The following is a 17,575-nucleotide window of genomic DNA, read 5'->3' as shown; positions in this document are numbered from 1 at the left end:
TAGCTTTTGAAAATAAGCTATGTTGATTCAGCTGAGCTACATTTAGACATTGATCAGCTTCCATAGTCATTTGCATAGACTACCTCAAATAAAATGTCTAATCAAATATAGAATTCCACTTCATTTCAATCACCCAATACATGAATAGGATTCTAAATATCTTTAATTTTTCCATGTGGAATTCTCATCGCAATTTCAAGGTATATATAGTTCTGATGATTATGTTGAAATTAGATTGATGTAACAACCTGTTCGTCAGATGTAGTCAATGTATTTAAATGGACAATTTACCCCAATTGCAATGTTACACTGCTGGTTGAAATGAGAAGAAAACAGTACTTTTTTTTCAAATTCAAGGTATTTTCCACGTTGATTACACCTACATTGATTACCTTGAAAACCACTGTATGCCCAGTGGGTGTTGCAAATCCTATTTGCGCCCACAGACGTCCATATAATTTTTTTGTATTACTTCAGGAGCCTATACAATTCCTAATTACAATTTGCTTTGTTTATCACGAACCATTAACACAATATAAAAGTAATAAATAGGCAGTGCCGAATCTAATTTGATAATCATGTAATATTTACATAATTGTGCGGACGTGCAAAAGCGGTCGGGGATGCGATGTCAGCAATGCATCCCCTGCTCCAGAAGTCTCCTGTGCTGCAGCCCAGGTTGAAAAGACGTACAGACGTCGGTTCTGGCTTAAGCCTGACGTTTCACACTAAATTCTACCGCTGCTCTGTCGCGCTCCACGTCCGTGGGCGTGGCCTAACGGATGGTCTGGGTAGCCAGGCAACTTGTTCTCGCCACTGTAAGAAAAAAGGAATCTTTACCTTGTGTCGTTGTTGCTTCAATTTCCGTATCGACTCCTTTCTCCTCCTCCGCGCAAGACTTCTCAGCCGTACCCCACCGCTCATCACAGCGTTGGTTTTATCGGGAGCGGCAGGTGTAGACTGGAAGGAGGAAGCCGCGACATAAATCATGCTTTGTCGGGAGCAGTCGGCTTTGGAGCACGGGTAGGCTACGGGTCAACTCCCTGTGGACGTCTCGTCCCTCGTGGATAATTTAGCCAGTGTTCTGAGCTCGCCGAGCCTATGTTTTTATATCAAGTTATTTTCACATTTTAGCGATGCAAATGCAAGGTGTAGTAGCCTATTAACTGGTGACAGTCTGTTAAGGGTTATGAAATAACATGCCATGCAATTGTTGCTCGAATCTCCTTAATGTGGTCGAATGTTTCCATTCATGGCTACATTATTGCTTCATCACTAGGCATTAATAACCTACGCTGGCACGCTTCCTAATTGATAGCCTTGGCTGCAAACACAGCACCCAATTGAATAAGCTGAGCTATTCAATTGCATGAGCTATTCACTCATGCATTGTCAAGTGTGCAAAGTATCTATAGCCCCCCATATATATATATATTACATACACACACAAACACACCCTTTATGTTCTCTCCAGTCAGACTGAGGAGCACCTCCTTTTATGAAGGGGACCAGATCCTTAAATGAACCTCTGCTGAAGTCATCTTGATTTATCCCCTCAGATCATGACATGCGGCTCATACCAGATCTCCGTAAGCGAGGCGCCAAGGATCACGAGTGAACATGGGGATCAGGTCCAGAAATGTAGCTAACGGTTCAGAGGAGCAGAGGGACAAAAAGACATCAGCCCCGCCCGTGGACTTGGACCAAGAGGCTGGGGTGGACAAAGATGGAGCTCTCTTGTTGGTGGCTCCGGGTCGGGAAGATTTCAAAAGGAGCACACAGGGTTTTGGACTGTTGGCCAAGACGCCCCTGGGGTACACGCGACCCGTTAAGCGGAATAACATCAGGAAGCGGAGAATTCAAACCCTTATTTATGACGCCCTGGAGAGACCGAGAGGATGGGCGCTACTGTACCACGCGTTTGTGTAAGTAACCAAAATATCTACATGAAGTCTGTTTTACTCACACACAGACGTAACTTGTTCCCTTTTTTTTTCTACAGTATTTCAATTTGAAACATTTGCTGAGAAAAGTCTCTGGCAGAATACTGGATAGAAAATAATAAGAAAAAAAAAGCACACCTGGCTCACACCTTGGAAAATAATCCAATGTCAAGTCAATTTTATTAATTTTAATATCCAAACCGTTTATGTAAAAATGATTGCCCTAAGATAAAAATGGAGGTAGACAGCATTATATGCTCAGAGCATCTCAAGTGTCTCACTTATCAGTCTCGCCCAAGTAATTTGAGTATAAGTACTCCACCATTTCCAAGACTTAGCGCTCACAATTTAATAATTTCCTTTTAAGACAGTCTTTTTGTAATTGAGCAAAATGTATGGTTTTGCTTTCATGTGTTTTTCCATGTCACAACTCTCTTCACAGATGAGTAACTGTGTGTATGTAAGTCTGGTAATCCTTTAATTTAGATTAATTGGAGAAGTGGTTGTTTTTTTTAAGTCAATGAAAGACGTTTGTTTCACCAGAGGACAACAAAATAACACGTAAAGGGGATGGATGCCCCAAAAGCAAATGGATCGCAAATTAAATGTTGACCAATAGTCTAGGGCAGGGATGGGCAACTTTGATGGGGTGGGGGTCACAAAGAAATGGAACTCATCGTGAGGCGCCGCAGTGGGTCTGCGTATCCACATCAGTCCACAAAGAAATGGAACTCATCGTGAGGCGCCGCAGTGGGTCTGCGTATCCACATCAGTCCACAAAGAAATGGAACTCGTCGTGAGGCGCCACAGTGGGTCTGCGTATCCACATCAGTCCCTCACCTTGTTAGCAAAACATTTTAGTGGACCCACTCGTGAAAGCAGAAAAAAAAATGTTTTAAAGTTAATTTTCTACACATTTTGACATGGGGCATAGTGAACATTTTTCTGTTTTAAAGCAAGTTTGCTGCAATTCTAAACATGTTGCTATGGAGAGGAGAGAAACATTAGCAGTTTTACAGCTAATTTCATGCAGTTCTACACATTTTTCAATAAAATGGAGGCAAATGATAACAGATGATCAATAGGCTCCACCCCGGTCAGTAATTCGATCATGCTTACTACAATTTTAGATAGCTGGCCGCTAAACATTTAGTTGACATGGGCTAACTGAGTGACTGCTGATGCACAACCACATTTTTGAAATTGCACCTTGTGTATTCTATTATTCTAACTCTCAACAGTAAGTTGAGACCCAGACTGAGTACCCAATTTGTGTGAAATTGGTCCGTGGGCCTACAAAAGGGGTCCGGGTTCCACCAGTTGCCCATCCCTGGTCTAGGGAATTGACTCTCATGACCATTCTTGATCTTAGCCTAATGCTGTAACTCAGTGCAGTTCAAGAAGAGTTTAGAAAATATTTACCAAATAAAGTAAAGGATAACAAAAAAGTAACACAATAACAATAACAACGCTATATACAGGGGGTACCTAGTTGGTGTGCGTGGGTACAGGTTAGTTTAGGTAATTTGTACATGTAGGTAGGGGTGAAGTGGCTATGCATGGATAATAAACAGCAAGTATCAGCAGTGTAAAAAACAAATGGGGGGGGGTCAATGTAAATAATCTGGTGGCCATTTGATTAGTTGTTCAGCACTCTTATGGCTTGGGGGTAGAAGCTGTTAAGGAGCCTTTTGGTCCTAGACTTGGAGCTCCGGTACTGCTTACCATGCGGTAGCAGAGAAAACAATATATGACTTCTTTGGGGCTTTCTTTGGGGCTTTCCTCTGACAACGCCTAGTATAGAGGTCCTGGATGGCAGGAAGCTTGGCCCCAGTGATGTACTGGGCCGAACGCATTACCCTCTGTAGCGCCTTACAGTCAGATGCCGAGCAGTTACCATACCTGGCGTTGAGGATCAACGTAGCAGACGTGTTGTTACCTACCCTTACTACCTGGGGGTTGCCCGCCAGGAAGTCCAGGATCCATGTGCAGAGAGAGGTGTTTAGTCCCAGGGTCCTTAGCTTATTGATGAGCTATGAGGGCACTATGGTGTTGAATGCTGAGCTGTAGTCAATGAACAGCATTTTCACAGGTGTTCCTTTTGTCCAGGTGGGAAAGGGCAGTGTGGAGTGCGATTGAGATTGCGTGATCTGTTGGGGCGGTATGCAAATTGGAGTGGGTCTAGGGTATCTGAGATACCTGTTGATGTGAGCCATGACCAGCCTTTCAAAGCACTTCATGGTTACCGACGTGAGTGCTATGGGGCGGTAATTATTTAGGCAGGTTACCTTTACTTTCTTGGGCACAGGGACTATGGTGTTCTGCTTGAAACATGTAGGTATTACAGACTCGGTCAGGGAGAGGTTGAAAATGTCAGTGAAGACACTTGCCAGTTGGTCCGCGCATGCTTTGAGTACACGTCCTGGTAATCCGTCTGGCCCCACGGCTTTGTGAATGTTGACCTGTGTAAAGGTCTTGCTCACATCGTCTACTGAGAGTGTTATCACGCAGTCGTCCAGAACAGCTGGTGCTCTCATTCATGCTTCAGTGTTGCTTGCCTTGAAGCGAGCATAAAAGGCATTTAGCTCATCTGGTTGGCTCGTGTCACTGGGCAGCTCACGGCTGGGTTTCTCATTGTCGTCCGTAATAGTTTTCAAGCTCAGAGACAATTTAGTAGGATCTGATCTTAATCCTGTATTGACGCTTTGCTTGTTTGATGGTTCATCTGAGGACACAGCAGGATTTTTTTTACAAGTGTCCGGATTAGTATCCCGCTCCTTGAAAGCGGAAGCTCTAGCCTTTAGCTCAGTGCAGATATTTCCTGAAATCCATTACTTCGTACGGTCACTGTGGGGGTGATGTCTTTTATGCACTTATTGATGAAGCCGAGTGAGGAGTACACCACTGAGGTGGTGTACTCCTCAATGCCATCGGCGGAATCCTGGAACGTATTCCAGTCTGTGCTAGCAAAGCAGTCCTGTAACTTAGCATCTGCTTCATCTGACCACGTTTTTTATTGATCTGGTCATTGGTGCTTCCTGCTTTAATTTTTTCTTGTAATCTGGAATCAGGAGGATAGAATTATGGGCAGATTTGCCAAATGGAGGGCGAGGGAGATCATTTAAAAAATATATATATTTTTTTTTAACCTTTATTTTACTAGGCAAGTCAGTTAAGAATAAACTCTTATTTTCAATCACGGCCTAGGAACAGTGGGTTAACTGCCTGTTCAGGGGCAGAATGACAGATTTGTACCTTGTCAGCCCGGGGATTCGAACTTGCAACCTTTCGGTTACTAGTCCAACGCTCTAACCACTAGGCTACCCTGCCGCTGTGCTTGACTTGGGCAGGAGCTCACTGGAGCGGAGTACCGGCACCTCAAACGTTCTACTGCTTGAGCTCCTGTTCCTCTTATAGAATGTTAGCTCAAAGGTATTGTGGAGCTCCTGCACGTCAGTATAAACAGTAACTGCACCTATTCCAGTGCAAGTCAAGCACTGCTCGTTTGTGCCTAGGTGAGAACTATATGTGTGGTCCATTGCAGGGTCACATTTATATATGTTTATGTATGTTAGGCTCAGGACTGCATCTGTCAGGGTCCTATGTGGTAGCATCAGGAGTGTGTGTATGGTAGGGTCAAGAAGAGTTTGTGTGCGCTCTATGGTACGTTTAGCGTGTGTTTGCGGTCATTGACTGAAGTCTTTGCACTTCGCAATTGTGGTAGGAGTGTGTATGTGTATGTGTATGTGTGTGTGTGTGTTCACGCACGTGTGTTTTTTAAAATTGGATTGAACCTTTATTTTGACAGGAGTCAATCCTGAGACTGGACAGGCATGTGACCTTTTTTGACTGTTCAAGTAATCGCCTGATTATTTTTCTTTCTGAGTACCCTTGTTTTTAGAACAAAGGCGGCACTGAAAAAAACATTTGTTCGCATTTATCTATATGCTAAAAGTGAGAAACCATGGCTAATTTATCACAACCTTTACAGATGATGAATCCTAATTGCTAAATTGGACGTACCTACTAATTTAAGGGTTTTTCTTTATTTTTACTATTTTCTACATTGTTGAATAATAGTGAAGACATCAAAACTATGAAATAACACATGGAATCATGTAGTAACTAAAAAAGTATTAAACAAATCTAAATATATTTGATTTTCTTCAATTTGGTTGAGGTTGGGTGATTGTGGAGGCCAGGCCATCTGATGTAGCACTCCATCACTCTCCTTCTTTGTCAAATAGCCCTTACATAATATATAATAATAATATATGCCATTTAGCAGACGCTTTTATCCAAAGCGACTTACAGTCATGTGTGCATACATTCTACGTATGGATGGTCCCGGGAATCGAACCCACTAACCTGGCGTTACAAGCGCCATGCTCTACCAACTGAGCTACAGAAGGACCACCTTACACAGCCTGGAAGTGTGTTGGGCTATTGTCCTGTTGAAAAACAAATCATAGTCACACTAAGCGCAAACCAGATGGGATGGCATATCGCTGCAGAATGCTGTGGTAACCATGCTGGTTAAGTGTGCCTTGAACCTAAATAAATCACAGACTGTCACCAGCAAAGCACCCCCACACCATCACACCTCCTCCTCCATGCTTCACAGTGAGAACCACACAAGCGGAGATCATCTGTTCACCTACTCTGCGTCTCTCCCAAAGACACTGCGGTTGCAACCAAAAATCTCAAATTTGGACTCCATCGGTCGAATGTCCATTGCTCGTGTTTCTTGGCCCAAGCAAGTCTCTTCTTCTGATTGGTTTCCTTTAGTAGTGGATTCTTTGCAGCAATTCGACCATGAAGTGGTGTAAACCTTGCCGCCATTGGACTCTGGAGCAGTGGAAACCCGTTCTCAATGCATATTGGGTAATGTAGTAAATAAATGAGTAAATAAAAAAACAAACAAGTGCCATTTTATTTTATACACCTGAAACCCCACCTCTTCAAGGAATACCTAGGATAGGGTAAGTAAGGGTAAGTAATCCTTCTCACCCCCTTCTCCCCCAACAAGATTTAGATGCAAGTGGCTGTTCCACTGGTTGTCATAAGGTGTATGCACCAATTTGTAAGTCGCTCTGGATAAGAGCGTCTGCTAAATGACTTAAATGTAATGTAATGATATTGAAACTGTAACATCAACTGGTTATATTATAAAGTAGTCCTGTGTTGGTAGAGCATGGTGCGTGCAACGCCAGGGTTGTGGGTTCGATTACCACGGGGGATCGTTATGATAATCAATGCCTTCTGGATAAGAGCGTCTGCTAAATGACTCAAATGTAAAAATGGCTGTGCAATGGCATAGACTTGTTTAGTTAGTTTAGCAGACGAGACGATCTTATTTCCAGAGCCCTTATCACAGGGAACACCTATTTTATAGTATAAAACATGATTTAATATAACAGAATAAAATGGAACAAAGTACTGTGGCTGGAACAGTTGTTTTCAGTAATGATTTGAAACGGTGCTCAAATTGGCAAGTTGAAAGACACCATTTTGTAGTGTTACAAAGTCTTCTTTTCGATATACAGATGTTTATTCAGCATTTTCCTTGGAATTTTCTACATGGATGAACAATTGTACATTGAACACTGCATGGGATTAATTATGGCCAGGACATCTGTCTGGTGAGTAGGCCTAGGCTTAATGACTGATGAAAATACGCACTTTGTCTTTATCAAACTGTTTTTGCATATTTTCAGTGTGGAACTGTCTATTTTTAGGGGGCTAATAGCCTAGGCTAACGAATTCTAAATGCCACTAGCAGTTCGTTACCACAGCCACAAAGTCATAAACCATTCTTGTATCTACAATTTTGCTTATTAAAATCAGATTTTAAACCTTACTCTTAACCCTAGCCACACTGTTAACCTTTCGCCTAACCCTAACCCATCAGTTAGATACCTTTTTTTCTAAGCATTCATTTCTTTACACACACAGAGCGTGCGTGTGAAGCTAGCAGACAGACAGAATGCAATTGAGTGAGTGAGACGGAAAAGGGAATTTAGGGAGCAGAACTGTGTGATGCTTGGTTTATTTTCTTTTGTGCCCTGTAAAGCGCTACAGAGGGTAGTGCGTATGGCCCAGTATGTCACTGGGGACAAGCTCCCTGCCACCCAGGACCTCTATACCAGGAAGGTGTCAGAGGAAGGCCCTAAAAATTGTCAGACTCCAGCCACCCAAGCCATAGACTGTTTGCTCTGCTTCCGGGAATATCTGCATTGACCCTTTTTGACTCATCACATACGCTGCTGCTACTGTTTTATTATCTATTCTGTTTCTTAGTCACCCTACTAGCTATATGGACATGCCTACCTTAATAAACTCACAGCACTGCATATCGGCTCAGTACTGGTACCTCGTGTGTGTGTGTGTGTGTGTGTGTATATAGCAAAGTTATCATTCTTTACTCATTGTGTATTTATGTTGATATTTTTCTATTTTTCTCTCGGCGTTGTTGGGGAGGGTCCGTAAGTAAGCATGTGACAAATAGAATTGTATTTGATTGGAAACCCACTCTTGCTCCACAGACTCATGTTACGAGAGACTAGAGGTGCATACACTTAAACGAGAGAGGGAGAGGAACAGGATGGACAAATACAGATAGATGGTGGGAGAGAGAGGAAGGGAGAGACGTTGTGCATCAGCAGTTCTAGCCTGGATCAGTATAGTGATCCTTGGCATGCAGACAAACTGGTGCACTCATTGGCAGACAGCTCCCAATGCCTATGCTCTCAGAGTAGAGATGACTGTATAATGCCTTGCTAATATGGAAGTCTTTCCTTTTACTGGAAAAGGAAAGACTGCAATTACCAAGCAGGGCATTTCCTTACTTGGTTTTCATCATGGCATGTAACAGATGTTTATTTAAAAAAAGGAGATGCTGGAAGCGTACTGGCCAAAACATTATTCCGACTCAACTATTATTATTTTTTACAAAAGTGAGAGTGCATAGAGCCCAAAAAGTGTGAGCTAGAGCAAGTTAGAGTAAACATTTGAGCTACATGCCTTCTTCACATGGAATTACCTATACCAGTGGAGGCTGGTGACTTGGAAAATAGGAGGGCGGGAGACCCACTGTATAGGTGCGGACCAGACGCAGACGTCAAAACATTTGAATAAAGACATTATAGTAACATTATGGGGGATGGGAATGATAGGGCTACTTTGTGTTGGGAAGGGATCACAGCAGTGATTATTTGAGGCATGAGTTGAGGTGTTCAGAGGCTTGACTTCAGTGCAGGACAGAGGGGTGTACTACAAAGCAGGATCAAGGAATTAGCAAGCTAACTTTCAAGATGATTCGATACATAGTCCATTCGGAAAATATTCAATTTTGTTTTACGTTAGAGTTATTTTAAAATGGATTAAATAGTTTTTCCCCCTCATCAATATACACACACTACCCCAAAAATGACAAAACGACAGAGCCAAAAAGTAACAATAAATATAGTATGCAAAGAGGAAAAAATAAACAAAAAAGAAGTGCGCAATCAACAGGAAACTGTTGAGCATGAAAACCCCCAGCATCGTTTCAGTTCTTGACACAAACCAGTGTACCTGGCAAACACAATCATACCCTGTTCTAAGGCACTTAAATATTTGCTCTTGCCCATTTAACCATCCGAATGGCACATACAAATGTCTCGAGGCTTAAAAATCCTTTTACCAAATAATGATGTCTGTGATCTTCAGGTTGGAAAGCCATAGATCTAAAATGATACCCAAGTTTCTGGGTTGGATGACCATTCGAAACGATTTATCCCACAGTCGGATCTCTTTTTTTCGGAGTTCTCAATTGGCTTTCCGTTTTGAACAACTCATTTGTCTCAGTGGAGGGAGGGAGAGGGAGACCCTCTGCTCCTCCCTCCCTCCCTCCCTCCCTCCCTCCCTCCCTCCCTCCCTCCCTCCACTCACTCCCTCCACTCACTCCGGTGAGGCTGACCAGAGAGAGGGGACACCGTCTTCCACCCGATGGTGAAGTCGCACCACATCTGCCTTGTTCAGAAATTCACGACCAGAGAAAGTGAAATATTCCTCTATTAAAATAGACACAACAAGCTGCTAATGATGATGATAATAATAAAGCTTGGCTGCTCATTCACTACAGCACGAGTGAAAGTAAGGACGAGTGGGTTTTATGTTTTGTAATAGTGTTGAGTAAAAACAGTGTAAATATAAACTTAAACACTCGTAAATTGGATTTAACAAGCGACATCAGTAAGGAAGCATGGCTTTCACCTGGTCAATCTGTCATGGAAAGAGCAGGTGTTCATAATGTTTTGTAGACTCGGTGTATACAGTTGAAATCAGAAGATTACATCCACTTAGGTTGGAGTCATTAACTCGCTTTTCAACCATTCCACAAATTTCTTGTTAACAAACTATAGTTTTGGCAAGTCTGTTAGGATATCTACTTTGTGCTTGACACAAGTCATTTTTCCAACAATTGTTTACAGACAGATTATTTCACTTATAATTCACAGTATCACAATTCTAGTGGGTCAGAAGTTTACATACACTAAGTTGACTGTGCCTTTTAAACAGCTTGGACAATTCCAGAAAATGATGTAATGGCTTTAGAAGCTTCTCATAGGCTAATTGACATCATTTGAGTCAATTTGAGGTGTATCTGTGGATGTATTTCAATGCCTATCATCAAACTCAGTGCTTCTTCGCTTGACATCATGGGAAAATCAAAAGATATCAGCCAAGACCTCAGAAAAAAAAATTGCAGATCACCACAAGTCTGGTTCATCCTTGGGAGCAAATTCCAAACACCTGAAGGTACCACGTTCATCTGTACAAACAATAGTACGCAAGTGTAAACACCATGGGACCATGCAGCCGTCATACCACTCAGGAAGGAGACGCGTTCTGTCTCCTAGAGATGAACATACTTTGGTGCGAAAAGTGCAAATCAATCCCAGAACAACAGCAAAGGACCTTGTGAAGATGCTGGAGGGTGAGATGAGCGTGGCCTGTAATTTTCATCATAGGTACACTTCAACTATGACAGACAAAATGAGAAAAAAAATCCAGAAAATCACATTGTAGGATTTTTAATTCATTTATTTCCAAATTATGGTGGAAAATAAGTATTTGGTCACCTACAAACAAGCAAGATTTCTGGCTCTCACAGACCTGTAACTTCTTCTTTAAGAGGCTCCTCTGTCCTCCACTCGTTACCTGTATTAATGGCACCTGTTTGAAGTTGTTATCAGTATAAAAGACACCTGTCCACAACCTCAAACAGTCACACTCCAAACTCCATTATGGCCTAGACCAAAGAGCTGTCAAAGGACACCAGAAACAAAATTGTAGACCTGCACCAGGCTGGGAAGACTGAATCTGCAATAGGTAAGCAGCTTGGTTTGAAGAAATCAACTGTGGGAGCAATTATTAGGAAATGGAAGACATACAAGACCACTGATAATCTCCCTCGATCTGGGGCTCCACGCAAGATCTCACCCCGTGGCGTCAAAATTATCACAAGAACGGTGAGCAAAAATCACAGAACCACACGGGGGGACCTAGTGAATGACCTGCAGAGAGCTGGGACCAAAGTAACAAAGCCTACCATCAGTAACACACTACGCCGCCAGAGACTCAAATCCTGCAGTGCCCGACGTGTCTCCCTGCTTAAGCCAGAGCATTTGGATGATCCAGAAGAAGATTGGGAAAATGTCATATGGTCAGATGAAACCAAAAAAGAACATTTTGGTAAAAACTCAACTCGTAGTGTTTGGAGGACAAAGAATGCCGAGTTGCCAGTTTCTCTCCTATGTTTTACACCTAAAATAATGTAGTTTTGAGTAATGCATGTTTCTATTGATTATAAAACATACCACTACTTCTGCATCACACAATACCCTCACCTAACTTCAGATATATTGGATACGTAGCTGGAGGGTAAACTTATCTGTATGGGAAATTAAATCAAGTATGCACAAATGCATGTACATTAATTGAGCGCTCGATGAGTTGCGTTCTTTTTTACAGTACAGTGAATATTTCCATCGTTGGATGACATGTGTTTTTTCTTCAAAACCGTGACAGTGGCACATGTGCTATTCATATTGCACGCAAGACCAGGGCTACACGGCATGTATGTGTATACGTAGGATTCTATGTCTTACTTGTCTTATACCTTTGAAAACATTTGTTTTTCTTTTCAAAACTTGACACTTTTTTCTAGATCAACAAATTCACACACATCACTTTCACAGATATACACACACACACGGAGTCAATCACCTCATCAGTACATTCACCTCATTTATACTATTGTCATGACTGCGGTTTGTCACCGAAATCAGTTTTTTTTCATCAGAAATGATTGCTTATGGGTACCTTCATATGTGTGTAAAAATATTATTTGTTCTCAGATTGTAAATTCATGTAATTATTTTTGCAAAACACTATATATCCATTGTTTGGCTGGAATGGAATGTTCGTATGCTGTATATTTGTCTGTGATATGTGGTTGTATATCTCACCTAGCCATCTCAATTAAGATGATTGCACTGGATAAGAGTATCTGCTAAATAACTATTGGCCGACTGAGCTCACTGATTGGCAGACTGGCTGATGAACAGACCAATGTGGTACACAGCAAGCTGTGCACCAACGGTCTGGAAAGTCAGTCGTTATTTTTTATATTTGATCAGTCTCAGAACCATGACATTGTTTTCCAATCGTTCCGAACAGAACCCTTATTTTATTTTTTTCCGTTCACTTCCAGTGTTAAGACATGAACGGTTCTTAGTTCCTTTTTCAAAAAATGTTTTACCTGTGAAATCAGCAATAGGTTTTACATTTTAATTTACTCCACCAATTAGCACATATGAAGCAGCTTGCTATGGAATGGGTGAGCTAGTTTTTGTTTCACACGTTTGATGGACAGATGCAGGCGCGAGATGTGACTGAAATGCCCAGTTGGGGAGCGACCTAGAGGGAGGGGTGGACATGCCGGGGGGCTTAGCTTGAAGCGGTGAGCTTCATGACAAGACGTGAGTTGGAATGTGTTTAGGCTATTACTAGCAACATAACTTCACTGAACGATAAATTGGACATTTAGGAATATTTTTGGAACAGGAAATAAGATTATTGACCGGTTGTCAAGATTTGAAAATAACTCTGTTTCAGAACACTAGAGATCACTTTCTTTCCCGGTTCTATTTCCATTCAGGAGGACTTAGAGTTTGGTATCAGACAAACAAGTCAGCGGACAAAGCTCCTATTGGTTGAGTTGAACCCCATGGAAGGGGCACCTGAGGAAGAATCAGATTTGTATTGGACGATTGAAGATGTGTGGGCGGGGCGTCCCAAAGACAAACAGAGCCGTTTTTGGCTTACGGATGTTGGTCATGGTGAGTGGTTGTCTTTTTAAGACCTGCTCTTAACTTTGTAGTCTGTTGTCTGGCGTCAAGCACCATTATCCCAAACGCCAGAACAAATCCGATTGTCCAGCTCTATCAGCACTCATCTGCCCCCCTCCATCCTTCCATTCCCCCTCCACCGCTCCAAGAGACACATTCTGCTATGCTTTCCCAGGCCCAGACAAGCGTAATGTGCATGGCGCACAAGTTCTCCAACCCTGCCCCAACCTCCCCCACCAGGGACCTTACTTCAGGGCTTACGGATGATGATGCCATCCAATTGAATTATGTCAAGTCGTGCACAGAAAACATTAACTACTCAGGTACCAGTCGTTTCACTACGGTTGGTCTGGGCAGCTGTGCTGGAATGAAGGGCAGTGTGCTTTAGACTTGCTACAAAGACGGAGTGTATTGTGTTCAGACAGAGATGTGGTTGCGTCTCAAATGGTAACCTATTCCCTTCATAGAGCTCTACTTTTGACCATGGCCCACTAGTAGTAGTGCACTTTGAAGGGCACGTGTCAAACTCATTCCATGGAGGTCAGAGTGTCTGCAGGGTTTCGCTCCTCCCTTGTATTTGATTGATGAATTAAGGTCATTAATTAGTAAGGAACTCCACTGACCTGGTTGTCTAATTCTTATTTGAATGGGAAAAAACTAAAACCAGCAGACACTAGGCCCTCCATGGAATGAGTTCGACACCCCATTCCATATCCACACAGGTTTTTTTTCTCATTCCTCAGATCGACTGCTCTGTAACAGACGAACCCCTGGGGGGGAATCGTCATCTATGTAACAGCCATGGTGGACTCAGGCTCTGTCTTGTGAGATTCATTTGTGTGGCATATTCGGAGGTAATTAAGGAGGTCAGGTGCACATATGGCTCCACGACGCGCCGACGGACATCTTGTGACTTATTTTTTTTGTCGATACGCAAACGTGGAAACTCAGTCGTACAATTACAGCGCTTGTGTCGACTACAGACTCTGTGTTCAGATGCCAGATACCATACTGGAGGAAAGGCCATTCACTGTCACTGTTCAATATCGCAGCACAGTCAATGGACAATCATACACCACCACTCACCATCCGATCTGGCTTCAAATAGCTTGAATTTACCTGGCGCAATGGAACCAATGGAATAGTCCCAAAAGTGCAAACGCCGCCCACCGGGCACTCAAGGCAGGGTCAATCAAGCGCTATTTGAAAGAATTTGAAAGAATACAAATACTATTTGAACCCAGCTGTATCAACCCATAAATTGAATGCATAAAAATATTATGAAGTCACCCACTGGACACAGAATACAACAGCCACTCAGGTTATTATTACTATGAATAACTACAACATTTTGAAAATCATAGAATGATACTATAACATCCTGTATATAATACATTTACCAGAAATACTACACTGAGCTTTACCACAAAATAACATCCAGTTTGGTATCCTATGTGAAGCATGACCAAACACACAGACACTATCTTTGACTCTGACAACTCCCCAGTACCACTCCACATACAATGGACTGTGGTGGTCATGACATTTTTGTCAGACGGTTAATGTCATACAGGTCTAAATGAACATGATATGAAGAAAATGTTTTTCAGAAGAACAGAATATGAGTTGGCCTACTGTATGTTAACTGGCTATGTGCCATACCATAGGCTGTAGGCTTGTTCATTTAGCAGACAAGATATGCTTATAAGTCCATTGCCATTATTTTACATGATTTAAAGTAAGAATAATATAATTGAACTTAGCTGAATAAAATAGAATGGATATTTTTCCCATTCCGGAGCGAGAGTGAGCACATGAGGTGGCTATGTTCACCGTAAAAGTGATAATTTGAAATGGGTCCTATACCCTAGATTTTGAGTTATTTGGCAACTTTAGTTGTGAATGATACAAACCTTAGAATGTCTTAGAAATCAAAACATACAGTGAAAGTATTATGACCCCTTGACTTTTTCCACATTTTGTTACACTTTAGACTTATTCTAAAATGGATTTACACATTTTAAAAAATCCTGATCAATCTACACACAATACCCCATAATGACAAAGTGAAAACAGGTTAGAAATTTCTGTAAATGTATTAAAAATAAAAACATATCTTATTTACATAAGTATTCAGACCCTTTTGCTATGAGACTCTAAATTGAGCTCAGGTGCATCCCAGTTTCCATTGATCATCCTTGAGATGTTTCTACAACTTGATTGGAGTCCACCTGTGGTCAATTCAATTGATTGAAAGGCACACATCTGTCTATATAAGGTCCCACAGTTGACAGTGCATGTCAGAGCAAAAACCAAACCATGAGGTCGAAGGAATTGTCCGTAGAGCCCCGAGACAGGATTGGGTCGAGGCACAGATCTGGGGAAGGGTGACAAAAACATTCTGCAGCATTTGAAGGTCCCCAAGAACACAGTGGCCTCCATTCTTAAATGGAAGAAATTTAGAACCATCAAGACTCTTCCTAGAGTTGGCTGCCCGGACAAACTGCGTAATCGAGGGAGAAGGGCCTTGGCCAGGGAGGTGACCAAGAACACGATGGTCACTCTGACAGAGCTCCAGTGTTTCTCTGTGGAGATTGGGAGAACCTTCCAGAAAGATGACCATTTCTGAAGCACTAAACCAATCAGGCTTTTATGGTAGAGTGACCAGACAGAAGCCATTCCTCAGTAAAAGGTACATGACAGCTCGCTTGGAGTTTGCCAAAAGGCAACTAAAGGACTCTGAAATCAAGATTGAACTCTTTGGCCTGAATGCCAAGTGTCACGTCTGGAGGAAACCTGGCACCATCCCTACAGTGAAGTATGGTGGTGGCAGCATCATGCTGTGGGGATGTTTTTCAGCAGGGGAAAAAAATACCTGTCATCTCTCCACTTAATAACGAATGGAGGATGCTTTTTCCGTGACTCATTTTCATGTCAGCCAAGTAGGCTATACTCCTGTTTGTAACGAGAAGCAATGTGCTTAATATTAGGAAACTTAAGAAATGCATATAGTAGGCCTAGCCAATGCGATCCTGCCCTTTTTTTAATAGATGCCATCAAAACTCTGTTTTCTCACGGAATTACATAGCCTAAGGAAATGTTGTGCAACATGAGCTCATGGTCTCTCATGAAGGGTTTGAATCGAATTTTGAGTACATTTGCACAACATATGGGTGGTCCTTCTGTGGCTCAGTTGGTAGAGCATGGCGCTTGTAACGCCAAGGTAGTGGGTTCGATTCCCGGGACCACCCATACGTAGAATGTATGCACACATGACTGTAAGTCGCTTTGGATAAAAGCGTCAGCTAAATGGCATTTATTATTATGTCAGAGTGATTTAGAGGGACAATAGAGTGCTGAGTACCAGGCAGTTGGGTAGGCTGCTAATGACCAGCAGCAGTATCAGAGCTTGTAGAAGCCTAATTACTGTGTCTAAACAGTCACATGGAATTTGACTGCCGTCATGACTCGTGACCGCCGTTGTGGCGGTAATGCAGTCACCATAGGAGCCCTAGATGGACTTAATTTCATATTTAGAACAAACACACTTACCAAATCAGTCACACACACACACACACCACATCCCCCAACCCATCTCCTGCCACACACCTCTTGCTTTATCCTTCCTCTGATCTCACCATTTCTAAGTGTATTTTTTTAAAATGTTTTAATTCACCTTTATTTAACCAGGTAAGCTAGTTGAGAACAAGTTCTCATTTACAATTGCGACCTGGCCAAGATAAAGCAAAGCAGTGCAACACAAACAACAACACAGAGTTACACATGGAATAAACAAACATACAGCCAATAATACAATAGAAAAAGTCTATATACAGTGTGTGCAAATGAGGTAAGATTAGGGAGGTAAGGCAATAAATAGGCCATAGTGGCGAAATAATTGCAATTAAACACTGGAGTGATAGATGTGCAGAAGATGAGTGTGCAAGTAGACATACTGGGGTGCAAAGGAGCAAAATAAATAAAATAGATATCAATATGGGGATGAGGTATTTGGATGGGCTAATTACAGGTGGGCTATGTACGGGTGCAGTTTGGTATTCTCCTTCCTCCTCCAATCTTGTTTCCCGCAGCCCTCTTAAAGGAGACTGAGATCAATATAGTAGCAGGCTTGAGGGGAGCACCCTGAGGAGGATTCTCTTACACCCAGAGAGAGGAAAGGAGATCTGGCCAGTGTAAGTGGAAACCCCTCTCCATGGCCTTGGGCACAGCAACACA

The 17,575-nt window shown here is 42.2% G+C and overlaps 1 protein-coding gene across 1 annotated transcript in view; it reads left to right on the top strand.

The window, feature by feature from the left end:
- Positions 1-593: 593 nt before the first annotated feature.
- The window catches only part of kcnq3 (potassium voltage-gated channel, KQT-like subfamily, member 3), a 160,294-nt gene continuing 143,312 nt past the window's right edge, over positions 594-17,575 (top strand). The window contains exons 1-2 of the mRNA XM_035800596.2: positions 594-1,023; positions 1,560-1,925. Coding sequence (XP_035656489.1) covers positions 1,621-1,925 — 305 coding nt within the window. The 5' untranslated portion in view covers positions 594-1,023; positions 1,560-1,620. The remainder of the gene's footprint in view (positions 1,024-1,559; positions 1,926-17,575) is intronic.

This window comes from Oncorhynchus keta, chromosome 23 (genome assembly GCF_023373465.1).
Source record: "Oncorhynchus keta strain PuntledgeMale-10-30-2019 chromosome 23, Oket_V2, whole genome shotgun sequence".
Lineage (NCBI taxonomy): Eukaryota > Metazoa > Chordata > Actinopteri > Salmoniformes > Salmonidae > Oncorhynchus > Oncorhynchus keta.
Note: the sequence above shows the minus strand (reverse complement) of the source record. Positions and strands in the feature narration are given on the sequence as shown.